Genomic DNA, 26,410 nt, shown 5'->3' on the forward strand with positions numbered 1-26,410 from the left:
CAGAAAAAAATAAAAATAAAAAAAAAATAAAAGAGTGCACGGGAGGGGGTCGTGGTGGGCAGCTGTGGAAAGAACGAGTGTGGGGGAATGGGGAGGATGGGGAAGGAAGGGACTGGCTGTGGGTAAGCAGTGCTTGTACCCCAGATCTGCCCTGCCTTCTCATTAAAATCTGTTCCTGGGTATTTCTGGTGTCGCTTTCACTGTGTTGTGTGTATGATCTGCCAGCAAACGCAGACTGGGCGAGGCAGTGAGCAGGAAATGAGTGTGGTGATGCTGGAGGCCGGCATGGAGCAGGGCGCAGGGTGCTGGAGCAAGTGGCAGGCTCCCCAGCCTCAGCATTTCCTTTTTTGCTTTCTTGGTATGACCGATCTCCAGCAAGAGTGAGCCTGTGGTTTGTGGTTGCTTCTTGTGCCTAGATAACCTTCCTAACTGAAGTTCCCTCATCTCCTGTCCCTGGTTTGCAAAGACTGGAGAGAGCCAGGAGCACGCTGAGGCTGAGTGGGTCCAGTGCTGGCCTCCCACGGCCCCAATGGGCTCGTGGAGCTGGGAGCAATTTCTGGGTAGCTGACCCGCAGGGTGTGTGGGGAGCTGGCACCCCAGGGCAGATTGCCAGCCTGGTGCCAAAAACTCACAGTGCTGGGGCACTGCTGCCCCACAGCATGGCACCGGAGGGCTGGCAGCATCCTGGGGGCACCCCTTGGTGAACAGCCCCACGGCAAACGATCTCCAAGGCTGAAAGAGCTCAGCCCCCAGAACATGGTGCCTCCAGGCCGGGCTCAGCCCCTGCCTGGCTCTGCCCACACAGCTGTGCCTGATACCCATCAATAATGCACGGGAACGTGATCGCCCTGCATAACCCCATCCCCTGCCCTGGCAGCTCGGTGCTGAGCTAGCCATGGATGCCGGGGAGGTGAGTGGGGCACATCACCGGGGGGCTGGGGGGTGGCCGCCTCCTGTTTTCTGCGTGGTGTGGCCCCAGGGGCACATCCAGGTCCTGGTGGGTGCTCGGGGCAGGACCCTGCTTATTGCCCCTCTGCTGTGTGTCCCCGCAGGCCGAGCAGGAGGTGTGTGTGCGAGCAGCCGTGGGACTCCACCAGGCTGCAGGTAGGGCTGGGGCCGGGACTGCCAGCCGTGCTGGTGGGGAGAGGGCACCCACAGCACCCTGGTGGCTCTGAGCACCGTGGTCACAGTGGAAGGGCTTGGGGACAACGTGAAGCCCAGGCCCTGGCCCTCAGCTGTTGGAGTTTTGGGGAAGGGGGGGGCAGAACCAGGGCAGGCAGGATGACCACACTCCACACTCCGTTTCAGGGCCAGGAGGGAGCTGGGGGGCTGGCAGCAAAGACCCCCGGCAGCTACTTCTTGCAGAGAAGGAGATCCAGGTGAGAGTGGCAGGGACGGGGGCATCAAGGGGCGAGGGACCCTGGTGGCTCAGATGGGAGCAGGGAGCCTCATCCCAGCCACTTGCCCAGCAGATGCCTGCCCAGGCATCATCCAGGGGGAAGGATGAAGGCGGGCTCCTGGGGATCACCAGGAGAAGGGACGGGGGGCTCCCCCCACCCTCTGTGCCGCCCTCACCATCTCCAGCCCCGTGTGCTCAGTGCTTCCTTTACCCCGTGCTGGTCATACTGGGATGGCAGGGAGGCTGAACGTTATCGCCCTCACTCCATGCCAGGAGAGCTGCTTGACCGTCGATGGCATCTTTCACTTGGATGCAGGACAGGTACCGTGTGCCCCATGTCCTTCTGCACCCCTGTTCCCAGCCAGGGGAACCAGGGGCACACCTGCAGCCCACCGGGAGGTGCTGAGCACCTCAGGCATGCTTGGGCCCTGGGTCTTTTCCTACACGTGGCTCTGCTGGTGTTTCTCACCCCTTCCCTGTTTCCTCCTGGGTGCTGGAATGTGGCTGCTGTGCTGTGATACGTTACCTGTGCCGTGCCCTCCGTGCTGTGCTGTGCTATCTCATCTGTGATCCGTGCTATCTGGTCTGATGCCCCCCGTACTGGGCCATCCACGCTGCCCCAGTTTGCCACGCCACCCATGCTCTGCTGTCCACATCTCTCCTGCCAGGAGAAGGTCTTGGAGCTGGCAAGACCCCAGCTGGCCCTGGTGCCCCTTGGCTACAGTGTGTCCCTGCTGCTGTGGGACCCCCATGGTCCCAGGACCCAGCTGCCGCTCCAAGGCATCGTCTGGCAGGTGAGGGTACGGGGCTGGTTGTGGAGAGGTGACAGAACATCCAGTGGGCGACTGGGTCGCAGGATCAGCCAACTGACCCCAATCCTGCTGGTACGTGTGAGAACCAGCCACGGGTGCCAAGAGCCAACGGGTCCCAGCTTGACCAGCTTGTTCCCAGGTGATCGAAGCTGTTTTCCAAGAGCTGGAGGCCTCAGGGAGTGACACACAGGGCCTGCAAACAGTCAGCCTGGTCCAGGTACGGTGGAAGCAGGGCTGGGCAGGACGGGGTGCTCTGAGCTGGGGGCCCTGTACCTCTGCCACTGGCCGGACCCCGTATTGCTGCAGTCCTGGTGCCCGGTCCTGCATGCAGGACCAGAGAGCTTTACACCTCAGGCTTTTCCCAGGCGTGGGAAGCCTCGGTGTGAGCCCTACACAGGTCTTGGGGGGGTTCCCAAGGCTTTGGCCTTCCAGCCCCTTGTCCCATGCACGGACACGGGGCCCTGGTGGGTGCCAGCAGCCCCCTTTTTCTGCCCCATGTCTAACACAGCCCTGTTCCAGGTCAGTGCCGAGGGCAAAGCCAGGGACCTGCTCCGTCCTGATGGCCGAGCCCTGCAAGCGATGGACATCGCACCCCTGGGCCTGTAGGTACCTGGTGCCCCGTGGTGCCAGCTGGGGGCTGGTACCCCAACACCCAGCGTGGGGCTGCCCAGTGCTGTCCCCCGAGCGACCTGGGCACGCAGAGGCCGGAGGCTCCCTCCTTGTTTGCTCACATCTCTGCTTCCAGGATGGTGGAGGAGGCAATGGAGGTCGCTGTGCCCGATGCCCAAGCTGCCATCAGTGTCTACACGTGGGGGCTGGGGGCTGCCCCGGCACCAGTCCCACAGTCCCCAGCAGACGGGCACTCGGCTGCACCGGGGTGAGGGCCCGGCCGATGCAGGGCCTGAGGCAGGGGCTGGTCCAGGCACCGCTCACCGCGGCCTCTCCCCAGGGCCTGCAGCCTCTTCACCCTCACCGTGGAGCGGCAGCTGGAGGGCGGCAGGCACCAGCGCTCAGCTCTCCGCATCCTGGCCTTCCCAGGACCCCGTCCCGAGCCGTACGTATGGAGCTGGGGCTCTACCTGGTCCTGCTACCGCGTGCCCGGCTCCATGCCCCATCCCTCTCCCATGGGGGGGTCTCTCAGCAGGGCTCCCCATCCCACGATCCTGACACCGGGCACCCCCGGGGCTCTGCCATGGGTGGTGGAGCAGCTGCTGGAGGGGAACAGCCTCACCTTCCTGCTGCTGGGCGTGACGCTGCCAGGTAGCACCGGGACTGCACCGCGGTGCCCTCCTCCTCCTCCTCCTCCTCCTCCTCTGCCAGCCACCAGCTCACCCCCGCCAGCCCGGGGACATCCCCGTGCCCATGAACACGTCCCCAGTCTGGGCACCCAGGACTTGCCGCTCCCGCAGACACCCCCGGGGAGGAGATCCTGGCAGCCCTGGCGCTGGCCGAGCGGGTGAAGGGGGCGGCCAAGGCGGTGTCACCCACCCTCTGGGACCCCCAGCGAGAGGTGGCGGCGCGGCGGGAGGAGATCCGAGGGCTGCGGACGGAGCTGCTGGCTGCAGCTGGTGGCCCCGAGCAGGAGAGAGCCGTGGCCCAGCTGCACAGAGCCCTGCGTGAGCTGCAGGTGGGGGAGCCCCCCTGGATACCCTACGGCCTGGCCAGGACCAGGATTGTGCTGATCCTCTGGTGTCCCAGGGCTTCGTCTAGCACTGAGGGCAACCTGATGGGGTGAAAGATGGTTTGGGTGGGGTGTGTCTGGAAGTCTCCAGCACCCCCAGCTCCTTTTTTCCAGGTACTGAAAAGCCAAAGGTGGGAGAAGAAGCAGGCAGCAACCAAGGTGTTTGGGACAAACCAGGCGCATCAGCCCAGTGCCAAGGTGGGCGCAGCCCAGGCCATGACCACCTCCCCCTGGGACAACCTGGGCACAGGAGAAGTTTTGAGGTCTGCTGGTGTACCCATAATATCTCCTCTTGTTTCCACAGGACCTGATCTCTGCAGGGACCGCAGCACCAGCCCAACAGCCTGGGACCCAGACATCCCCAGACGGTGCCAGCCTGGAGGCAGCAGGAGGTCGGGAGCAGGGGATGGGCACGTGCCCCATGCCTGGGGGGCTGCCGTGGCAGGAGTCAGTGCTCACATTACCTCGTTCTCCCCAAAAAGCACCAGGGGTCAGTGAGAGCTGCCAGGGAAGGCCCAGCCGAGCCCCAGGGAGCGCTGGACAAGGCCTGCTGGAGGAGCAGCAGGCACCGACCGGGGGCCACGTGGTGAGCGAGACCCCACCAGGTGCCCCCACATTCGGCACCTCACAGCGTGCCCCATGGCCCTGCTTTTGCCAGGCAGGGAGCCGCTGCTGGCCGTGCCCGTCCCTGGAGGTTGGATACTCCACGGCCAAGGCCCAGAGGCAGCGGCTGCAGGCTCAGCACCAGCTGCTCCTCCAGCGGGAGCTCGGGGATGGGGCAGCACCGGGCCAGGAGGTGAGCACAGGAGAGCCCCAGGCAGAATGAGGTGTAAGAGGTGGACTCAGAGGGCTCCAGGCTCTCCCAGAGATCCATCCCTGTCCTTGTCCCCGTCCTCGCAGTGGGACACAGCTCGCTGGCAGCAGGAGGTGGCCATGCTGCGCCTGAGCCTGGAGGCAGCGCGAAGGGAGCGTGAGGCGGCTGAACAAGACCTGGAGGCCCTGCTGCAGAGCCACCGGCAGGAGATGCAGGCCTGGAGACAGCTCCTGCAGCAGGTGGGCAGGGAGGGCTGGGCACCAAGCCCAGGCTGCTGGCACCACCCAGCTCGTGGGGGCCAGGAGGGTGCCATGGGGCTCTGGGTGTCCCCGCAGGTGCTTCAGGAGCAGCGGCGCCAGGCGGAGGAGCGGGCGGAGGCACTGGAGCACCGGCACCGGGCGCTGCTGCAGGAGGTGCTGCGGGATGTCGTGGAGCTTTCTGCACACAACCAGCGGCTGCGGGAAGCCAAAAGGCACGGCTCAGCTGATGCCACCACGCAGGCACCCTGAGACAGCGCCCCTGAACTGGGGGCACAGCCACTGTGACAGCAAGGACAGCATGGCCACACCTCAACCCCTGCTGCCAGGGGACACAGTGACAACTGCCACCTAGGACAAAGCCTTTGGTCCAGCCTCTGCTGGCTTCTCGACAGCACAGGCAGGGCCCCAGGCAGACACGGACATGAGACTGAAGGACACACCGTGGGAGGGCTCATGGCTGCGGGCGTGCAGCCACACACAATAAAGCAGGTGCCCCCTCACCAAGGAGTGTCCAGATCAGATGTGTCCCCAAACGGGGCAGAGCAAGGCTCTGAAGTGACAGAGATGCCTTCCTGCAGGGAGGACAAACACGCACACACTGTTGAAACACAGCTTTAATAACCGTGCCGGAGCCAGCAGTGACTTCTGCCCACCAGGAATTCACTAGCCACAGCATTTGTACAAATTCAGGTGCTGTCTCCCCATTGAAAAGCAGGCAAAACAGTTCCCTCATACTGTCCAGAGAGGTGGGTAGTAACGCCGTGCCCAGGACTGGCAAATGAAGCCCAGTGCCCACCAGATCTTCAGCTAGGGGCTGGGTCAAGGGTTAGGCTGGAAAACTGCAGAGAAGGTGGGAGCAATGCCCCCAGCCACAGTGCGGGGGCTCTCCAGGCAGCAGCGCGCTGCTCCACGCAGAAGGCTGGTGCCTCTGGCAGGGATCATGCAGCAGGGCTGGCCGCATGCACGTGAGAAGCACACCAGAGCTAACCCTGCAACAGCATTTACTGGCACAGGGGATGGGTGTGTGCTTCAGTGTGTGCTTTGGTGTGCAGAAGACGGGGGAAGCAGCTTGACTGTGATGTCCTGCACACCAAGGGGCTCAGGATTTGCTCTAGAGCCTGGGCCCACCTGAGCAAGTGGGAGCCTCATGGCATGGAGCCCTGGCCAGGCTGGAGCAGAGCACAGGCAGGGCACTATCCCTGCTTCCTGGGCATGTACACACTGAGCAGTGCCCTCACGTGCACTTGCTTTAGGCCAACAGTAACACATTCAGGCACCTCTCGCCCATGAGAAGGTGAAGAGGCACCACCATGCTTCTAACGCCAGCCCCAGCGCAAGCAATGAACACCCCTGAGTAACAAATAAAAGCTGCCCTGGCGCATGCAGGGCAGGAAGGCAACAGCTATGTGACCCCATAGTACAAGTGAACAGCAAGGCCGATGCACAGGACAGCAACGAAGAAGAGGAGGGTGAGCTGCAGGTTGAAGAGCATGACAGACAGTACGGCATTGACCAGGATAGAGCAGGAGATCACAAAGAGCCTGGTGATGTTACTGCTGTGCTTCATGACCACAGACATGATCAAGCCATTCAAGGCCTGGCTGACCACAATCACCAACACCCAGGAGGAAAAGCCCTCCAAGAAACCTCTCTCTGTGCTGCTCCAGAAATGGCCGATCAAGTTGAGCAGGACCCCAAAGAAGTAAAGGAAGAGGTTCTGAAGGCTGAGAGGCAGAGCCTGGGTTTTCAGGATAGCTTCTGTGTAGACAGCTGACAAACCTGATATCAGGCAGTACACTGAAATCAGCAACAAGCCCACGAGCGTGATGTGCAGCTGCATCCTGGAGGGGCTGCTAGAGTCCTGTGGGTCCTGCAAGCCTCCAAGGCTGTAGCTCACCCCAGCAGCCATCAGGAGGAAGAGTGCCAGCCACTTGCGCATGCAGAGTCTTTGACGCAGGAAGAGGCTGTAGAGGAGCGCAGTGCTGACAATCTTTAAGTTACTCAGGACCTGGTAGGTGCTGGGATCCATGAAGAGCTGCATGTGAACCACCAGATTGTTGTTTGCAGCATAGAGCAGGGCAGAAAGGGCAAAGGGAACGACGTGGTGCCAGGACACAGCAACTCCCAGCAGCTGCCGGTCCCAGGTCAGCAGGAAGAAGAGGGAGAGCACCAGCTTTGTCAGCTCGACGAGAACCACGACGGATGAAGAGCTGAATGGGATTGTGCCATCCACCTTGCACAGGGTCAGGAGGGGAGCGTGGGAGCCATACACAGCCACAGACAAGAGCAGCATCAGTCCCCACAGCCCCCGCTGTGGCACCCTGGGCGCAGGGCTAAGCAGAGCGCCAGTGGCTTTACCAAACGTACCCATTTCCAGGTAGCAGCCAGCAAGGATGAGCTGCTACCAGCGGGGAGAGGCCAGATAGACTCACACCCCGGCACATTCAAGAAGAAAGCGAATACCATGAATTTAATGAGCCTGATTAAAACAGGATGTTACCTGTTACATTACTGATACAGAGAAAGGGAATGGCTTTGTTTCTCATTAAGGGGAGAAACAGAAGTCTCCCCAGGAAACCGCACAAAGCACACTCCTAGGGCAGGGCGCCCGCTCAGTGGAAGGGCACGGGGGCAGTGACAGCGGTTTGGGGGCTGCAGGGAGAGGGGCCAAGGGAGCAGGCAGCCGGCACCCAGCTGGCTGCCGACACGTCCAAGCTGCTGGGGGTGACGGCACGGTTGCCCCTCACCGTCACCGGTTACCGACACCCCATAACCAAACCGGGGGGCATCTCACAATGATCGGTGGGTGCGAAGCCCTCGTCCAAAGGGGCAGGAGCAAAACGCGGGGACGCAGGAGCCTCCTGCCCCAGCAGTGCCACTGACACAGCCGCTGCCGGCCGGGTTCCCCTGGCTAGTCCCCACCTTTCCTCAGGGAGCTCAGGTAGTCCCGGACCGTCTTCTCCACGTTGGGCACGGCGTAGTTCTGCGCTGCGTAGACGCCCGTGCAGGTCCCCACCACAAAACCCAGGACCGCCGAGAAGCGGAGTTTCGCTACGAGGTAGCCGGCCAGGAAGCCCTTGAGGAAAGGAGAAGCCAGCAGGGAGCCATTCTGCGGGGACAGAGAGGAGTGAGGCTGCGGGACGGGACGGGGCGGCAGAGCCGGCCGGCCCCAGCCCTCCTTACCTGCCCCACACCGGCGTGCACCTCGTCCTCCACCCGCCGCTGCAGGCTCTCCAGCTGCCCCTTCAGGAAGGCGAGGTCCTTCAGCTTGGGCAGCGGGTCCTAGGGAAACACACAGGCTGCAGCTCCATGCCCGCGGCGCCGTGCCGGGCCTGCCCGGCCTCCCCACTCACCTTATCGTCCGCCATGCTGCCGCAGGCGCCGCCCCGCCTGAGGGCGGTGGGAGAGCCCGGCCCCGACCGCCGCCATTTTGAGGCGGGGCGGCGCGGAGCCGGCCGGGCGCCATCTTGAGGCGGGGCGGCCCCGCTGTGCTGTGATGGCGGCGGGAAGGGAAGGGAAGGGAAGGGAAGGGAAGGGAAGGGAAGGGAAGGGAAGGGAAGGGAAGGGAAGGGAAGGGAAGGGAAGGGAAGGGAAGCACTGGGCTGTGAGAGTGGCTTGGCAGACCCCAGCACCAGAGTCCTGAACAACACTGATGAGGAAACGAGAATGACTCCCCAAAATTAAAGCCTTGAACTTCCTAACTGCCTAGCTGCCATGGCTCTGGAGCAGTCACGGTGGTTCCTCTGCGGGGCTCTGCTCCCACCACAGCAGGTTGCTCAGGGTGAAGCAATTAGACAAAACCCCCCAGCTCCCTTCACATGTCTCAGCACATTTCCTTGCCCGCTTTCTGGCTGCTGAAGCAAGGTTACTCGTGTTGCTTTGCCTTCTCAGCAGCTGAGTAGATGTGTTTTGCTGGCAGAAACCAGTAACCCTGGAAGCCCTGTGGCAAGGCAGAGCAGGGCCCCAGCAACACAGCACCTGCAGCCCAAGCACACTGCTGCTAATGCTGTCTCCTTCCAAAGCAAGATGGCCCCAAGAAAACGTCTCCGCTTGGTGCCCCAGGGCCACGGTGATATGCTCTGGCTTTGGTCTGATGTATTTACTGTAGCACATCCAGGAGTAAAAATGGCCTCAGTTCCTCCTTTGCCCTGGAGCAAGCACAGGGACAGGGTGTGTATCTTCCTCTCACCTGCTGTGGGATGGAAAAAGCGCCTCTTGCTCTGCCTGGCTGCCTTTCCAGCTCTCATGTTTTGTTTTCCTGAAGAGGGGGATGAATCATCAGCTGCTACCATCCTGTGAGAAGACTTCAGGAATGGGGAAGCTCTTTAACAGCAAAGGAGAGACTGCATCCAAGTGACCTAGTTGACAGCTGCATCTCTGCCAAGTTACCAAGTGTACCTGCAGTTTCCAAACAATAAAAGCACAGCAGGGTTCAGCATGGCCTCCAGGGACTCAGCTCTCCTTCAGCAGCCACTACACCAGTGACTGGGGCATTTGGCTCCACTTGATTGGTTTGGGAGTCAAAATGCGAGGTTTGGTGTCAGTCTTTGGGGAAACCACAGGCAGGATGCTTGCTTGGGTGCTACAGAAAGCGGAATCTCTCTTCAGATGCTAATAGCTACGAACAGGCAATACAGGAAGCTGATTCATGTGCTGATAGAGTTTCCAGGGTAAAGGCTACTTTTTTTCCCACCCAGGGAACAGGAGTAGACAGGGTCTTCTACTTCCAATATATATGTATTCGTATTTAAACCATGATATTAGTATTGATTTATGAGTGTTTTATAGCCCCGTGAATGGAACATATCAATGCAAGTAGCCGAGATTGTGCTTTCGATACAGTTTGTAAGAGGAAGGGAAAGAGCAAGGTGGGACAAAGGAAGTGTGTGTAAAGAGGCAGCGAAAGAAAAGAACCCGAGGAGAATGCTGCCTTCCCCACTGAGGCTCACTGCAGGGAGAAAAGTGGGCAGAGAGCAGCAGAGATGTGGACATGGCTTTTGGCTGACCTCTCCCAGCTGCAGCAGCATTGCCCAAGAGCTCAGCACAAAGAGGAGCTGGAGTTGTGTACTCCTTCTGCAAATTAGGTCTGTTGCCATGGATTAAATGCACGAAGAACTGCTTTGTCTCAGTTGTGGCCATCCAGATTTTGTTCCCAGGAGTGGAAATGATGTGGCATGTTGCTCTTGTGTGGTTCCTGCTCAGCTTTTCCTGTGGTAGCTCCACAGCAAAGGATGCCCAAGCTGCTGGGAGCAGTGCAAACTGATGGGCTCAAATGCACTTGCAGGCCTGCCAGCTTCCCTTTTTCTACCTTATTTTGTCCGTGGATTAATGAAAGCAAAACCTAGTTACTGCTCCATCTGTGGAGTTGTCTGGAAAACAAACAAACAAACAAACAAAAAGTGGCCAAAGCCTTGAGGAATAAAGCTTCTTTTTCAGTGAGGGGCAGTCAAGGGGACACCTCATCCCCTGCACATACAAACAGTGATCTGTCAGTGCTTGACTCAGCATCCTGCTGCCACACTTTGTTCCTTGGTATTTGGGCTGGTTCACCACAAATGTGATGTTGTCTTCCAACCTGTGCTGTGCTGGTTTGTGGCTTCCTCCAGGAGGCTTCATACCTGGCATCTGCTCCCAGTTTCTTTTCAGTGTGAGCACGTTCGTTCTGAGAAGAGGCTGGTGTCACAGGGATGCACCTCTGGAGGGAGGATGGCTGGGATGTGGCTCTGTTCCTGCACCCAGTGCAAAAAACACTCCGGTGAGCTGTCTGGGAGGAGACCACCGACCAGGCCAGGCTCTCAGCCTGCTGCTCAGAGGGACCTGGGCTGGAAGCTCTGTAGAGGGGTCCTTGGGACCTCTGCACTCTGCCCAGCCTGGCAGTGCCCCTCACCCAATGCTGTGAGCCGTGGGTGGCACTGCAGCCCCCATGGGGGTGCCTGTGGTGGCCCTGAAGCCCCCTGTGGCAAATCCATGTGGTGGCTCTGCAGACCCCATGACAATTCCATGGGTGATCCCATAGTTTGTTGGGAACAGAGAGCTGGTGAGCTGCCCTTTGGGACGTGAAGATTGAACTTACCAATGAATTCAGGGACTCACCTCCTCACTGGGCTGCAAGGATTAGATGAGCCCAGGTGTTTGGTAAGGCAGATCCTTTTATATAGATCCTTTTATATTGCTTTGAGGGGAAAAAAGTCAACAGCTTCCACTGCATCTCACTGGAGGGAAAAAAGCACTCTTCAGGTAAGGTGCTATGTGCCCCCTGCCCATCACGCAGAAATAACCCTTTTCCCCTACGTGAGCTTTGCACTTATTTTTGCCTTTCTTTGTGTACTTTTCTGTGAGAACCAAGTCATGCTGGGGACCTTACTCAGTCTAACCCAGCCACTAATGCTACCTGCTAAACATAAGTGACAGCACTAACAGCTTGGGAAATAGGAACTACAGAAGTAAACCTGACTAATTGAAAGAAATTAATATTTTGGATGCTTGGCTAACAATTTAATTGAAAACAGATACATTTAATTAATGTATCTGTTAACCCCATGCACAGTACACCAGGATTAAAGGCTCAGGTGTGAGCTTGCAGTTACAGCATGCAAGAGCATCGAGTCAGCCCCACGAAGGTTTCTGGGCTGTCTTACTGGTGGCTCTCAAATTTAGTTTATACCCATTCACCACATGTATTACACTTCTCCCCCTGAATTGCTGGGAAGAATAAATGAAAGGGACTACAAAGTCACCACGACACCGGGGCAGGTAAGGAACAGCCAGTTTAAGCCCCAGAGATGTGTGAGTGTCTGAGAGCTGAAGCGCTGAGCTGCTGTTTTCCTTGCTTTGCAGGATGCCAAACTTTAACCACAGAGAGGAGTGAACTTGGTCAACACGCTGTTTAACTCAGTCACTTCAGATAAGCCCACTTTTCAAGCAGGAAGTTTCCTACGTAAAAGGTAAAATAATCAGCGTGATTGCAAGGGCCTTTCTTGAAGCACAACCACCAAACTTTAAAAGCACGAACTGCAGGCTTTGCAGATTTGACTATCGCTAAAAAAAAAACACTTGAGGGCAGCAGAGCACCGCTGCACAGCCGCTGCTGCTCACCTCCTCTGGCTGGTTCCTCGTGGGACGTTCACCAAGTGCCAGCCTTGCGAGCACCTTTCTGCAGAAGAATGTTTTTCTCCAGCAGCACATGGAGCTCCCTGACTGCACGCACACGAATTTGCCAATAATTTGTTTTATTCCAGCCTCACAAAGTGAACACCATTGCAAAGCTGACTGTAAAACATCATCATTCACAAAGCCTTCTTTGCTTGGGAATTGCACAGTTATCCACCAAATTGACCTGCTCGTTAGAAATTATATGGGTGTAAGACCTATGGACACAAATAAAAGCAGGTCCTGCTGAATATTTTTAGCTATTCTCAGGCTTCAGGAATAACCTTTGACATTTTCTCCCCTCCTGCCTCAGATACAGGAGCATCCTGCATTTGCAAGGATCCAGAATTTGGCCTTTAAAAAAACCGAGCAAGTTTCTGCCCAAATGCTCCAGGGCCCAAGCGGCAGGATGTGTTTGTTAGGTGGGTGGGAGCACAAATGAAGCTGAGAACCCTTCTTGCCTCAGCACCAGAGGTCAGGTTTGGGGGTCTTATAGAAGACCTGTGTTGTTAATGCCAACATGTATATTCAAACCACGTAAAACTTTCAAAGCTTCAAAATTCACCGTGGCTCCTAGAGAAACATTACAGCCAAGGTACATACTTGGCACATGATCTCAAGACACAGCAGACAGTAGTTCCCAGGAATGTAAACAAAAATGGGAAACCTCAATACATTTTCCATGATCCAGTCACTCACCAGTGAGAGCAAGGGGGAGAAAACCGACATGCGGATCAGGTGCTCAGCTTCACAAATGTTAGTGATAGAATAGCCAAGAGCAAGGAACCCTGCATCTGTTTTTTTTTTTCTTCCTTTAAGCCACGTGTCTTTCCTTACTCTGCTGCTAATGGTATGTGAGTACATAAGCATTTTGTACAGCACTTTATCAATTCCAGTTCCCACCACAAACTGAATGAACTTAAATGACTCAACGAGTTCTTCTGATTTCGAGCCAAGCAGTGATTTATGCACTGTCTGGGGGCCAGAGAAATTGCACAGAGGCTTAAATCTACAAACAAAAAGGGTCATTTCCCAATGGCTAGTAGCAGTGGTCCCCAAATCCCTTTTTGGATGCCAAGGGATTGATACCTAGACATGTTTGAGAGGATTTAAAAAAAGTCATTGCTGAAGACAGCCAAAAAGAGTTGCCAGATTGAAGGAACCAGTTCACAATAAGGGCCACATTTTGGTGTTGATGAGCAACACAAGTTATCTTTTTAAAAGTTTTCTTGCTGCTCATCACTGCAGCAGGAGCAACCACAACCTGTCCGAGGTGCCACCATCCGTTACAGGCCAAAAAAAAAGTGGACAAGGTTTCCCAGAAGAGCTGGATGATGTTTCCAGCTCCCAAACCTCAGTCCTTTACAGGAACAGACTCTAGAGGGCCATATCGGTGCTGACCTCTTAACCCCCAACCCAGAAGTAAAACAGAAGAGGAACTCTCCTCTCTAGCCTTAAACCCAGAGTCACAGCGATATCAATGTCAGCTGAGAATTGTATGCAAAACCAGTAGGAGTTACAAAATCTCAAAGGACACCTGGGGAAGGCAGCTCTGGGCAATGTGCTGTCCCTCCCAAAGGCTCCTGTTTGCCTGATGCAGGGCTGGGGAGGAGTGCCCAGAGCTCCTGCTGTCTTCTGGCACCCACCGGTGCCATGTGGGTTGGAGCTGGCTCCTGAGGCAAAAACGCTTCTTGTCCTAAACCTAAGTCAGCTCTCAGATGCTTTAAACGTTGATCCATATAGAGAGAGTCAGCCTTAAAGTTCCTGGGACTTTCAGTGTAGTGATCTTTAATACACGTCCCTCCAGAGAAAAAAAAATAGAGTCCAGAGATGTTTTAGGCAGTAAAAAGCAACCTCTAAAAATAAATCCTGAATTCACCATATCTAAACAAAAAGGCAAGATTTAGGGAGCACTCTGCCTCCATTCTCCCCATCCCTCTGTCCCAGGCATCCCAGGCTGTGCTGGTGGTTTCTCATCCATCGCAAGGAAGACACACAAAGCAGGAGAAAAGACACTTGTAATCGGCACGTGCATCTCCAGCAGAAAAACAGAAGGCCGGATTTCATAAATTCATTATAAAATTCATCTGCTTTGCAGTGAGTCTTTGAGACAATTCATGCATCAGACCCCCTAAGGTCAGAAAAGGAGCCTCTGCTCCATGGCACAGGACTGGCTCCTTCCAGGCAGCTAACAGTCGAATTTCTGGTCACCCACAAGGAGAGAAGACCAAAGCGTGCCTCAGAAAGAACTGCCAACCTGGCAAACTCCACGGTTCTGAACAAACAGGAGCTGGGTTTGTTTATATCCAAATGGCACTAACAAAACCAGATGGGATGCGAGGAAGAGCTGTTCGAAGCCTTGCCTTTGCCTTGAGCGTCCAAGCTCAACCCCTGGCCCCAGTCCTGGCTGAGCCAGACTGTGCCTGGCCGAGCCTTCCTCCCCTGCACCCTGACTGTGACCGTACCTCCCTGCTCACCCCCAGGCCCGTCCCATCACCCCTGTAAGCAGGAGACCCCAAAGAGGGGCTTCCTGGCTTGCCTGCCTGTGGTTGTTCTACAACCTGCTGGGCAGCCAAGCTCCCCCACAACCCCTCTCTCTCTCCCCCTCCTCGGAGGAAGAGAGGGGAGGAAGCAAGGATGCTGGAAAAAAAAACAAAAAACAAAAAACAAAAAACAAAAAACAAGGCTTATGGATTGAGATAAGGGTAATTTAATTAAAGGGAAAAGGAAAGAAAAAAAAAAAAAAAAGGAAAAAGAAAAGCACAGAGAGAAGGAAAGAAATATTCTCTACTTCCCATCAACAAGCAATGTCTGGCCATCTCCTGGGATGCAGGGCCTCGATACTGCTCAGGGCAGGTGTCTTCATAAGGAGAGCCCTCCCTCTCCTTCCCCTCTCCCAGATTTGTTGCTGAGTGTGACCCCATACGGCACGGGGTGTCCCTTTGGTTGGTTTAGGTCAGCTGCCCTGGCCACGTCCCCTCCCCACCTCTTGCCCACCCCAGCCTGCTGGCCCCGGGGGGCTTGGAGAGAGTCCTGGTGCTGTGCCAGCACTGCTCAGCAGTAGACAAAGCATCGGTGTGACACGATGCTGTATGGGCCACTGCAGGAAAACTTAACTCCATCCCAGCTGGGGCTCGCAGCACAGTGCCAGGCACCTCTCCCGGCCGTGCTTCTGGCCCCCAGGGCTTGTGCTCAGGTTTAGGATTTTGTGCCCCATACACAGACCTAACTCCTGCTGGCAGTCAGGGTGCTGTGGCATGGGTATTGCTGAAGCATGGCTGTGCCCAGGCCCCAGGGGATGCCCAGGGATATTGGGGGCTTTTGTCCCCTCCTGCCAGCAGGCACACTGGTGACAACAGCTGCTGGGGGTGCCACCACTTTGCCAGTGCCAGCCAGCAGCAGGCCAGGCTGTGCTGCTGACACCCTGCAGCACCTTTACCCACCCACAAGCTGGGCAACCCTGGGTCAGGGCTGACAGAGAAAGCTGCAATTAGTGCAAAAACTTGGGCAATTAGTGCTGTTAGGGAGGCTGAGGGAAAACCATCCCTAACGGCTGTCCCTAATGGCTATCTTCTGCTTGCCAGCTTGGGCAGCGAGCTTCCCCTTCCTTCTGGGGCTTGCTGTTCCTGCCTCTGTCAGCCCTGCCTGCCATGCTCTGCCAGCGAAGGCTGTCACCTTGCCATTTATTTGCTTGGCCCTGGTTTGCTCTTGAGCAGTGTCAGGAGCACTGGGACCAGACCCCTCGGTCCAGGACTCTCTGCACGAGGAGTGTGTGCTCCCGCTGCCCTTGAGGGGTCCCTCACCTTTCATCTGTCACTTCTGGTTTTTCTGCAGATGCAATACCCAGAGATTAGGCTTCGGATTAAGGTTTACCAAATCCTGCAGTGGGTTCCAATTCGAAATCCCAGCGGGACCGATGTGCAGACAGATCTCTTCTGTAAGCTTGCTGGAGCTGGGGAGAAGCATTTCCCATCTTGTCCTTCCTGGTGCATGACAGATGGAGCTCTCTCGTTTGCCTGGGCTGCTTTGCTGAGAGGCAGCTGCTAGCCACGAGCAGCTTTGTCCTGGGAAGGAAAGCTGAGGTGAGGCAGAATGAGCAGGAGCTATTTCTTAACTGGCTTTAGGTGGGAAAGGAGCAAGCTGCACCTGATCCCTTAAAGAGGGGGTCACCCTTGGGGTGCGGAAGGTGTCACCACATTGTGCTCATCAGGTCGGGAGAGTGGTCCCAGAGGCTTCACAGGGTGGTTAGGTGCTAGGTTATGGGCTTTCTGTGCCTCGGTTTGCACCCAGGCTTTTCTCCCTGCGCTCAGAGGGGGGCACGGGGTGGCACGGAGGCGAGTCCAATGCTGCCTCTGCGGAGCAGACAAGGCTGAAGCAGCGCCGTCGTGCTGGAGCCCTTCACGCTGCAGCGCTGGAACAGTGCAGCAAGGCTGCTCCTCAGCCCCTCTGCTGTGCCACGTTGCCCTCTGGAGCTGCCTTCGTGCCCGCTGGGAGCCCCAGCCATCACCAAAGCTGTTCCCCCATGTGCCTGAGGAAGCAGAGACATCCACGTCCAGCCACGTAGTTTTTCTGTCAGGACCACTGAAGCACGGGGCCTGGGGCCTGGCAGGGCACCTGTATTCCTGCTGAAATGCTGCCACGGCCATTCCCAGCCCCGTGAGCTGCGAGCTATCCCGGGCTGTCTGCACGTCTTCCTTTGGGAGCCGTGGGCTGAGTGAGGTGCATCCAGCATCTCTGGGATGGGAGCTGCAAAAAGGAGCCGGGCAGGTGAGGGCCAGGAACAGGGCACAGGCTGAGCCCCTGCCTGGGGCCAGCAGGAAAACCCAAAGCCAGCCCCTTAAAAAGCCAGGATTGCTTGGGCCCAGCGCACAGCACACCTACATGTGCGGGGCTGGGATGTCAGCCCTGCAGGGTGCCCGAGGGCAGGCTGTGTGCCATTCCCAGGGTTTGTGATCACCAACTTGTCCCAGAGAAAAGGGCTTAATATGATAAAAATTGAAGCAGATTAAAAAATAAAAACAATAAAATAATAATGTGTATTCAGGGAAGTGGTGGAGTCACCATCCCTGGAGGTCTTTAAAAGATGTTTAGATGTAGAGCTCGGTGATATGCTTTAGTGGAGGACTGGTTAGTGTTAGGTGAGAGGTTGGACTGGGCGATCTTGGAGGTCTCTTCCAACCTAGATGATTCTGTGATTCCGATTCTCTATATAATATACCAGAAATATACAACGAAACAAAGGAAATGGAACAGGGCTGTGGTTTGGGTCAGCTGTAAATGTGAAGCATGGGAGCTCCGGGTGCAGGGCTCCTGCTGCAGGACGGGGGCCTCAGGGGTGGTCACTCCGCAGGGGCTGGGGCAGGTCGGAGGCACTGATCTGGAGGCTGAGATCTGTTGAGCCCAGGGCCGTGGCCAGGGTGCGCGGGGGGCTCCCCTCGTACACCGTGAACTCCTCCTGCTGCTGCTGCCGCAGGTGCCAGAGGATCTCTCTGGACAAGAAGTGGGGCTTGGCTTCTATCAGCTCTGGAAGAGAAGAAAGATGAAAGCATCCTTCATGGTCTGGCCTGAGGCAGGGGTCTGGGCAGGGAGCCATCTGTGAGAGATGCCCCAAAAGATGCAGAATTTCCTGAAAAGTCAGATTATGGCTCCCACTTCCCTTTTCCTCACACCAGAACAAATAAAATAAAACACAAAGCGCAGGAAGGAGAGTAAAGCACAGGCACCATGTGCTGGATTCCCAGTAGTGCCTACTGTGGTAGAAACTACCTTGCTGGATGGAAACGCTGCTCCCAGACAGGGAGAGCACTGAATTTCTCTGAAAAAAAAAAATAATGACGAGAATTTTCTTGTTTCGGCAAGAAGCAGCAAGCTGTTGTCAAGCCCCGCTGTCCTGGCAGAGGTGGAGAAATGGGAAATGAAAGGGTGAAGGGGAAGGCTCACGCCCTGGGGAGTGCCGTGGAGCTTCACACTTGCTGCTGGGGGGCTGGATGGCCCCAGACACTTCTCCCAGCAAAATCAGCAGTGACAGCGCCTGCTCCTTCCCCTGGAAGGCTGATGTAATATCTAATGTTTGCGGGAGCATCTTGCTGCCACAGCCAAAGACTGCTCAACTCAGGGGCCTGGGGGGACTTGAGCAGGGACCAGTATCCTACCAGATCTGCAGAGATCCTGCAGATTTCCCCTTGCCTGCCCCGATCCAACAACACACAAGGCTGGAGAGCACGGCCACCGTGCTGGGCACCCCCTGCCCTCATCCCCCGCTCGCTCACCCTCGTACGCAATGAGCCGGTAGGTTCCTGCGCACTCCCTGGAGCCTCTCAGGATCTCCTCCAAGGTCCTGTAGAAAAGCTTGGCCTGCTCCAGGCGGTCGTCCCGGCTGAAGGCAGCGCACTCGTCCTGAGACATGGCATAGAGCGTCTGCAGCGGCGTGGCGAACTCCACCGCACAGTGCCTGGCCTGTGGGGCGGGAGGCGAGGGCTGCGGCCGCTGGCGTCCCCCAGTCCTGCTGCATGGGGAGGGAGCGAGCGGCCAGGCAGGGACCTGGCAGTGCCATGTCCCAAGTTTTAGGGCTCGTAGAGCTGCTGGGGGGCTGCAGACAGTTTGGTGAGGCACAGCCTGGGGGCAGTTTCCCCCTGGAGGTTGGGTCCCCACGGAGATGCCCCTTGTTTGCGTGCCATGGTGCCCTCTTGGGGGCTCCTCTGCTAGAGATGTCTGAGCACCCTGATGGAGAGCAGGGACACGGGAGGAGGATAGATATTGGCAAGGTGAGTGTACAGCTAGGAGGAGGGTGGTCAACAACACAGCTTAGGAGAGATTCAAGGCGCTGCCACCATCAGAAGGCAAAGGAGAAACACCCCCGTGGGAAGCACGGCTGTGCCCGTGCCTCCATCCCCAGATGTGTCGGCAGGACCGAGGTGCAGCCTGTGCCGAGGGTGCCTGGGGAAGTGGAAGGAGATGAAGGCACTGCAGGGGGCTGAGGGATCACCAGCCTGGAAAAGGGGTTCCCAGGGGAAATCACATGGGCATTTTCAGGCACCTTTTCTTAACAGAAGGAAATATTCCTCCATCCCATGGGAAGAGGGGAAGTGATGCTGCAGACCTGACATCCACTCCTTGTTTTATTTGTTTTGTTTCTTTCTGTTCAGCTCTCTGCAGTTTTCTGGACTCCAATCAACTCCAGGAGGGGGTAAGCCAGCCCCAGATGCCTGCAGGGCTGAGATGGGGAGCGTGCAGCCAGGAGGAAGGGGCCAGGAGGGAGGGGCATGGGCAGGACATCCCCATCTGATGGGAGACTGCTGGAAGCTGGGTGTTTCTAACAGAGCAGGGTCTCTGTCCTGCCCTTACAGCTCCTTTTGGTCTGGGATCTGAGGCCACAAAGACCTTTGGGCGTGCTGAGTGCTGCAGTGGGGCTGCCCCTGGCATACCTGGTTGTCCCCATCCCTGATTGCATAGAGGCTGTGCTTGTAGACCCTTTTTTTGATGCCACCTCGGGTCAGGGTGGTTTCTGTGAGGTCTGTCAGGTACTGGATATTGCTGTCAGCTTTCTCCAGGTCATCCCAGACGTTACAGCTCAACGGGATCAAGATGTGGAGCTTCCAGGTCTCCCTGCATGCCCACACGTTGAGGTTGGCTCTGCTGATTTCCTCCATAGACTCCTTTATGCCTGGGGGGAGAGAGCATGGGACAAGGGTGCCTGCGTGAGGAAAGCTGCTTTGGAGCCTGCTCCCTGCTGCTCTTCTCTAGGCTTATCTGATAACGCCGGGGAACAGCCACGTACGTGGCAGAACTATTTTCAGGTACCCCACATAGTAAGACCAGGCAAGCCCGTGAGCGACGTTCTGCTGGGACCTCTCGGTCATCTCAGAGATCTCCACCGCCGAGGGCTTCTGCAGAGGCAAGGAGAGAAAGATGTGAGAAGAAGGCGGAGGAGAGGAAGTGGCAGCAGAGTGCCCGGCTCTCCGGCAGCACCCGGCTCTCAGCGGGGACCCCTGGGTGGCCTGTGGGGTCCCCTATCTGCACCACCACCGCAGAGGGACCTGGAGCTCAGCACTCACTGTGTTCTGGTGATGAGTCAAGCCTTTGCAGACCTCATGGGCTGCCCTTTCCACCAAGAACTGCATTAATTAACAGACGTAAGCCCCGTTTGTCATCCCTGCAGGGCCCTGGCTGTGCGGGGCCGGTGCCCGTGCCACGGGGCGGCTGCTTTCACTGACCGCAGGGGCACGGGGCCCTCCGGATGGACGCCTGGCAGGGTGCTGCCCAGGGCATCATCTCTGCAGGGCTGAGCCAAAACAGGCAGAATTTGTCCCTCCCGCAGCAGGGCAGCGTGCGGGCGGCTGTACTGCAGGTACAGAGCCAGGCACCCCGCACCGTGTGCTGAGCATCCCCGGGGAGCGCGGGCAGGCGCAGGGTGCCGGTGCCTTACCTGGAGCCCCAGGGCGAGGGCGAGGAGGTGGCACAAGCAGGTCAGGGCAAGGTGGGGGCTGAGCCTCTCTCCCTGCTGCAGGTCCAGGTAGGCTGAGCCACCGACGAGCAGCAGGGCCAGGTGCCAGCGTGGTGGGAAGCAGGCGCTCAGGGCCCTCCAGAAGCTGCCGCGGTATCTGGGTGGGAGAGGGAGGGCGCGAGGAGGGTGGACACCTTGTGGGGTGTCCAGCAAGGGCTGCTCCCACCTCCCCGCCAGGCCTCCTGGAGCAGCACAGAGCCCTGCAGCCCCTGGTCAGGAAGGACGTTGAGTCTCCAGCAGCGCTCGTGGGCCTGGAGGGGAGCAGTGTGGGGCTGGACGCCAAGGGGGGATGATCCCCCAAATTCCCATGCACCCCAGAAGCTGATGGTGGGGGAAAGCTGGGGCTGTGATTTCTGCCCCAGGGAAAAGGGACAGCAGCGAGTGTCCATGGATAGGTCCACAGAGGCACGGGGAAGGGCAGGAGGAGAAGAGGTGGACGGGAGAGTCGGGAGCAGCGAGGATGACAGCGAGCAGCTGTGGGGGCACCCGTGGGGACGGAAACAAGCAGCAAATTTCCCCGCAGTGCTCCGCGGCCTTGTGGTGTCCCCGAGGTGCCTCACCTGGACTGGAGGTGGAAGATCTCCTCTGCCAGGCAGCAGCAGCCCTTGAGCAGGGCCCCGATCTGCAGGGCGGCCAGGTGAGCGGACAGGCGGTGGGCAGCGGGGGACAGGGGCTCCCCAGCCAGGCACAGCGCCGCGGTGCAGGTGGCCAGGAGGACGTACACCGCACGCTGCGCCCGCCCTTCCCGGGGCTTGGGGATGAGCAGGGCAGCGGGGCTGCTCCGGCACTGCGGTTCCTGAGACATCTACAGCACATGGGGGGGGGGGTCAGCAGCAGCTGCGGCCCCCAGGACCCACGTCGGCACGGTGGTGAGGAGCGAACGCGCACATGCAGAGCTCAGCCGGCACCCCGAGGCTTGCAACAAAGCTTCCAGGTCCTTCGTGTGCATCTGGGGAGGTTCCTCCACGCCCCGAGTGCCCAAATGGGCTGGCAAGACAGAGCCTTGCCGGCCACCCCGCTCCCCTCACCAAAGCCAAGCCCCAGCTCTGCGCCCAGGGGCTCCCGTTGTGCACTCACCGGAGCGAGCAGGGCCAGGACACCAGGAGCTGCCCGGGCTTCGTGCGCTGTGTGTGGTGCCCAGCCTGGAAAAACACCTCCTCTGGCTCCCTTCTGAGGCTGCTGCTGCTGCAGGCAGTGCCTGGGCTCGCTGCCGGGGCTGAGGGCAGAGCTGCATAGTTCCCCAAAACCTGGTGAGGAGCGAAGTGAAAATGAAAGGAGCTATGGCAGCCGCAGGCAGTGGGTGAAGATGTGGGTGGCCTCCCTCACTGAGCATCCAGGAGGTTCCCTGGACCCAAGAATCTGGCCCTGGGCGGCACAGGGGGATGCCGCAGGTTGCGACATCTGGGAATTTACACCTCTGGAAAGCCCCAGCATCTCCACCAGCTCATGGAGTGGCTGAGCCAGGCTGGAATGAGGAAGGAAACCAAAACAAGGTTAATTTTGTTAAGTGCAGTATGTCAGGGGTGAGCTGAACTGGGTCCAGTGAACAGGACCCAGTGGGATGCACTCGAGGGTGCTGAGGGAGCTGGCCCATGCCATGTCTCTCTGGACAACAGTAGCGATCGGGGAGGTTCCTGAAGAGTGGGACAGGGTGAGCATCACACCCAACGTGGGGCAGGGTGAGAAGGAGAGCTTGGGGAGCTACAGCCTGCCCAGCCACCCCTCTGTCCCTGGGGAGCTGAGGGAACAAATCCTCCTGGAAGCCACTTTGCAGAGCCACAGGCCCCTTGCCAGGGGTCTCTGGGGGCTGCACGCCCAAGGTCCTTGATTGAGGCATGCCCACAGCCACATCCAGTTCAAACATTTGCAAAAGTAAGAGGGTGGGAAGAAGGAACAGCTGCACAGAGAGCTGGTGAGCTACCTGTGCTTGTCTCCAGGTTGGTGGTTTGTTGTCTGTAGAAACCCCAGCAAACCTGCTTTGCAGGATGTTTGACCTGCTTTCCAGCCTGGGGAGGGCTTGTGGGTATAGACAAAGTGCTGTTTGCCTCTCCTACATGAAGGCTGGCTAAAACATCGAGCAAATGGCTTCCTCCTGTGCCGGGCCAGCTCTGCCTGCTTCCCCGGCCACCTCAGGAGGCTCCAGCTGGACCAGCTGCCCCCTTCCCCACCTCCCTCCTTCCCCAGCAGCCGGCTGGCTGTCCTGCCCGTGGTGGAGCCCAGCCGCTCTCCTTCCATCCCCCCAGCACCCAGGCACCCTATTTCTGTCCCTTTCACTTCTGCTTCTAGCCAACCTCTGCCCCACAGCCTTAGCCCGTAGCTGTTGCTAATTGGAATAACGAAGCAGCGTGGAAGAACCATGTCATCTGCACAGGAGGTGAGGACCGGAGCAAAGAGACATCACGGCTGGCTGCAGACGCTTTGTCCTCCACGGCCTCTTGCTGTGAGCGACAATTCGTGTTCCCAGCTTGTGCCTTGGCTGGTGGCAAGCTGCAGGCAGGCTGCTCTCTGCTTGGATTGCCTTTCCTGAGGGCGGTGGTTGTGGTTCCCCTCACTGCGTGCTGTTACGCACCCAAGGCAAGGGCCCAGGGCGGTGTGCATTGCGCCAGAAGGTTTGGGGTGCTAAAAAAAACACCAAAAGGACCTCCCCAAACCACTGTCGTGGCACTGCCAAGTGGGCTGGTGGTGATAACGTCTGGTTGAGATTTAGCTGGGCAAGGGAATCAGCTCCGTGTAAAGCACCCAGGCTGTGGCCCCCGGCGAGGACGGTGGTGTCTCACCCTGGAGGCTTCCAAAATACTGAGGTGCAGGCGGTGTGCCCCCGGGCAGCACGTGCCATGGCCTTTGACTAACCACGGTGCCAGAGCTCACGGAAAGCCCCACGCATGGCACTGGTGGGCGAGGGGCATCCAGAAGAGCTGACCTGGTGCAGCACAAACTAATTTAGGGAGGGCCTTGGTGCAGTGGTTGGAGCAGTGGAAGGGCTCAGCCTTCCCTGAGGTCTCAGCACCCATGGGCTGAGCAGATGGCTGCAGCCAGGGCTTGGCTTAACCAGTGAAGGGTCTTGGTTAAACGTTCAAGAAGTTGTAATAACCTGGACAAGGCTAAGGAAGTCCCACAGCGATAGGAGGTGAAGGTAGAGGAATGCTGTGAACATGCCTGGAGCCTCTCCTGATCTCTGCCAGGTTCTTGGTGTGAGAAACTAAGTTGTATTTTTGCAGTAGAAAATTACTTTTCTGTATGCCAAGGTAGTTGTGCAGTCATAATAAGGAGAAACGCTAAATAGGTAAGTGGGCAGTAGAAGGCATCGCTGTTCCAAAATAAGGTGAAAGCTTGAGAAAAGCAGGATGAGCAGTGTGAGAACAGTAAAACAAAGATCACAGGTTCTCAAAATGTAAGAAAGGGGGGAAAAAAAAAAAGAGGAAAAGAAAGAAATTAAAGGGTTAAAAAAATAAAAAATGTACATATATGGTATAGAGGAGCAAGGAGTAGCTTGTGAAGCTGCAGTACTCGGCCAGTGAGGAAACAGGGAGGTGGTCAGGCATCGGGTACACAGGTGTCCCAGCCAAAGGATTTGGCAGTTGCCTCCTCTGTCCCCATACTACGCAGTGCCACATGGAGATGGGCTTTCTAGGGATGCGTCCAGCTCAGGAGGTGCTTTGCCTCGCCCTGACCCCAGGCTGAGCTCACCCAGCAGCAATGAGTTTTAAACAGTGGTGGCCCATCCCTTCATCTTGGGATCATGGAGCCACCCTGCCTGTCCCATGTCAATTAAGGTTCTTACACCCTTTGGGGCAGTAAATCCTCCTCCCTAAGGGCTTTTTATCCATGTAATAACCATCAGTGGATAAACCTGTGATTTATCAATCTTCTTTTGATCCGCTGTAAACCATCAGCACCTGCAGTGTCCCGTAGCAATCAGTCCCCTGCCACAGGTGAGGTGGAGAAGCCCTTTTTGCTTTTTCTGAAGCTGTCTCAGGCTGGCGTTGTTTGGGCTGCCCCTCTTCTTGTGCTGGGGGTGACAGGAGCCCCTGGTCCTCTGCCCATCCCCAGGTCACCAATGGCTTCAGACCTCAGCCCTCCCTTGCCTCCCTCCGGTCTGAAGCACCCCAGCTTCTCCATTACTCAAAAAGCAGCTGCTTTGTGCTTGGTTGTGCTCCTCAACAGGCTCTGAATGGTTCTCCCAGCTCTCTTCCAGCTCACAGGTGTTAAACCACCAGGATCACAGCATGGGCCTCCTGCTGGGACCCCCACCCACCTGCCCTCCATCTAGCAGCCCCCTGCTCTCCTGCCCTTAGCCATCACTCAGCCCTGTGCTGGCACCTAGAAAAGGGAAACACCTAGAAAAGGGTGTCTGGGAGCCTTCTCTGGCCTCCCACCATGTGTCCTGTGGGTACCCGGCCAGACCAAGCTGAGATTGAGTGAAATTACATCAGAACACAGTAGCTGTGCGTTTCTATGCCTTCCAGTCACTTCTGCTGTTGATGTTTTGGGAGGTTTCATCCAGCCTGCAAGTCAGGCAGAGCTGGCCTTGGGGATGGAGCCGCCAGAAGCTTGGTGTTGGCCAGTCAGTTCGGCAGCCCCAGGGACCCCTGGAAAGCTGCCCCTGCCATTGCTCCTCTCTGCAGCAAGGAGGACACGGTGTCTGCAAGGACAGGATCCCTCGTTGGACCTACAGGAGCCAGCAGGGCATTGTCAGACCTGGAAGTGAGACCTCAATGAAGCAGCAGTCCTTGCCTGAAGCTGTTTTTCATGCCTACGCAGCCACCCTTCTCCTCCACAGCTGGATTGTCCTGTGCGAGAGGGCAGCACAGAAGCCCCAGCTGAGGCCAGATCCTACCGGGGCAGTGCTATAAAGGCACAGTAGAGGATCTAGAAGCTGATCCTGGAAGACTGCGATTCATACAGCTGAGGTGGATGAAATGGGGATAAAATGGGATGAACAAGCAGGTAGGCATGTGGTGAGGCAGGAGACTGTAGCTCCGAAAAAAAGACTTTAGGGAAATGAAAGCGCAGCACAGGAGGATCCCAAATGTGACTGCCTGGGGTTGCTAGGCTTTAAAATAAAGCCATGCCAACAGCTGTAATCACACCTGTGGATATCGTCTTTCTTTCCTTGTTCCTCCTCTCTCACCCACTTGCAGGAAAATTGTTATTGCCTTCTGGGTCAGGACTTGCATACGAAGGAGGTTCGTTGGCTCTCATGGCAAGAGAGGAGAGATTCACAGAAGCCCATCCCTGTGGCACAGGGCCCAGGCCTCCAACGTGCTGTGCTGATGCCAGGTGCTGGTTCCACCACCCATGGACCCACTGCCCCTGAGGTTTCTGGCAGGGAACGAACAACTCAGGGTCTTCCTGCAACTGGCAGCACCACCTGGGTTTCTGCCCCAAAGCCTCCCGCTCTGTCCCCATTTAACCGTTCAGTCACTGCCCTGTGGGGTCCTCAATGTCCTGTGGGGACCTCGTAAATGCAGCCTCCCAGCCCGGGCTGAGCTCTGGGTCTTCCCCTGCTTCTTCATTTGCCTTCCCCTGACACCAGTCCCAGCCTCCTGCTGAGATCAACACGGCCACAAGCTCCAAGGGCAGCGTGACCCTGTCACCTTCTGTTCCGGGAAAAATGAGTGCTCCAGGAGCTGGGCTGGAGAGGGTGAGTCTGACCCTGCGTGACAGGGAAGCTCTCAGTGGTCTTGTGTGAGTGACATTTTTGGGCTCAGATCTGTCTCCTGCATCTCACGTGGTGGCAGCGGTTGGCCAGGGTCCCCGCCGTGTGCCTCCTTGCCCACCATGGCTGCCCG

General features: G+C 57.4%; 3 protein-coding genes across 3 annotated transcripts; all 3 read right to left on the reverse strand.

Annotated features, from left to right (window-relative positions):
* Window positions 1-5,562: 5,562 nt before the first annotated feature.
* Window positions 5,563-7,353, reverse strand: SLC35A4 (solute carrier family 35 member A4). Its single transcript, XM_032197216.1, has one exon. It carries the CDS (start codon window positions 7,335-7,337, stop codon window positions 6,369-6,371), a length of 969 nt encoding a protein of 322 aa, XP_032053107.1. The 5' UTR covers window positions 7,338-7,353; the 3' UTR covers window positions 5,563-6,368.
* Window positions 7,354-7,858: 505 nt separating this feature from the next.
* Window positions 7,859-8,364, reverse strand: LOC116495034 (SLC35A4 upstream open reading frame protein). The gene is made up of 3 exons (XM_032197217.1): window positions 8,320-8,364; window positions 8,150-8,248; window positions 7,859-8,075 (listed from the first exon to the last, which is right to left on the reverse strand). The coding sequence occupies exons 1-3, from the start codon at window positions 8,332-8,334 to the stop codon at window positions 7,878-7,880; spliced, it is 312 nt and encodes a 103-aa protein (XP_032053108.1). The 5' UTR covers window positions 8,335-8,364; the 3' UTR covers window positions 7,859-7,877.
* Window positions 8,365-17,444: 9,080 nt separating this feature from the next.
* Window positions 17,445-21,423, reverse strand: STING1 (stimulator of interferon response cGAMP interactor 1). The gene is made up of 6 exons (XM_032197245.1): window positions 21,179-21,423; window positions 20,541-20,715; window positions 19,893-20,001; window positions 19,540-19,778; window positions 18,385-18,571; window positions 17,445-17,638 (listed from the first exon to the last, which is right to left on the reverse strand). The coding sequence occupies exons 1-6, from the start codon at window positions 21,421-21,423 to the stop codon at window positions 17,445-17,447; spliced, it is 1,149 nt and encodes a 382-aa protein (XP_032053136.1).
* Window positions 21,424-26,410: the final 4,987 nt, after the last annotated feature.

Source organism: Aythya fuligula, chromosome 14 (genome assembly GCF_009819795.1).
Source record: "Aythya fuligula isolate bAytFul2 chromosome 14, bAytFul2.pri, whole genome shotgun sequence".
Lineage (NCBI taxonomy): Eukaryota > Metazoa > Chordata > Aves > Anseriformes > Anatidae > Aythya > Aythya fuligula.

What these genes read in the sequence shown, in the direction of transcription:
- STING1 (XM_032197245.1), bottom strand. Translation starts at nt 21,423, where the DNA reads ATGTCTCAGGAACCGCAGTGCCGGAGCAGCCCCGCTGCCCTGCTCATC. An exon ending in ATCTTCCACCTCCAGTCCAG is followed by an intron (nt 20,716 to 21,178) that starts GTGAGGCACCTC and finishes TCTCCCACCCAG; the next exon opens with ATACCGCGGCAGCTTCTGGA. An exon ending in CCTGAAAATAGTTCTGCCAC is followed by an intron (nt 19,779 to 19,892) that starts GTACGTGGCTGT and finishes CTCTCCCCCCAG; the next exon opens with GCATAAAGGAGTCTATGGAG.
- LOC116495034 (XM_032197217.1), bottom strand. An exon ending in TGCACGCCGGTGTGGGGCAG is followed by an intron (nt 8,076 to 8,149) that starts GTAAGGAGGGCT and finishes CTGTCCCCGCAG; the next exon opens with AATGGCTCCCTGCTGGCTTC.
- SLC35A4 (XM_032197216.1), bottom strand. Translation starts at nt 7,337, where the DNA reads ATGGGTACGTTTGGTAAAGCCACTGGCGCTCTGCTTAGCCCTGCGCCC.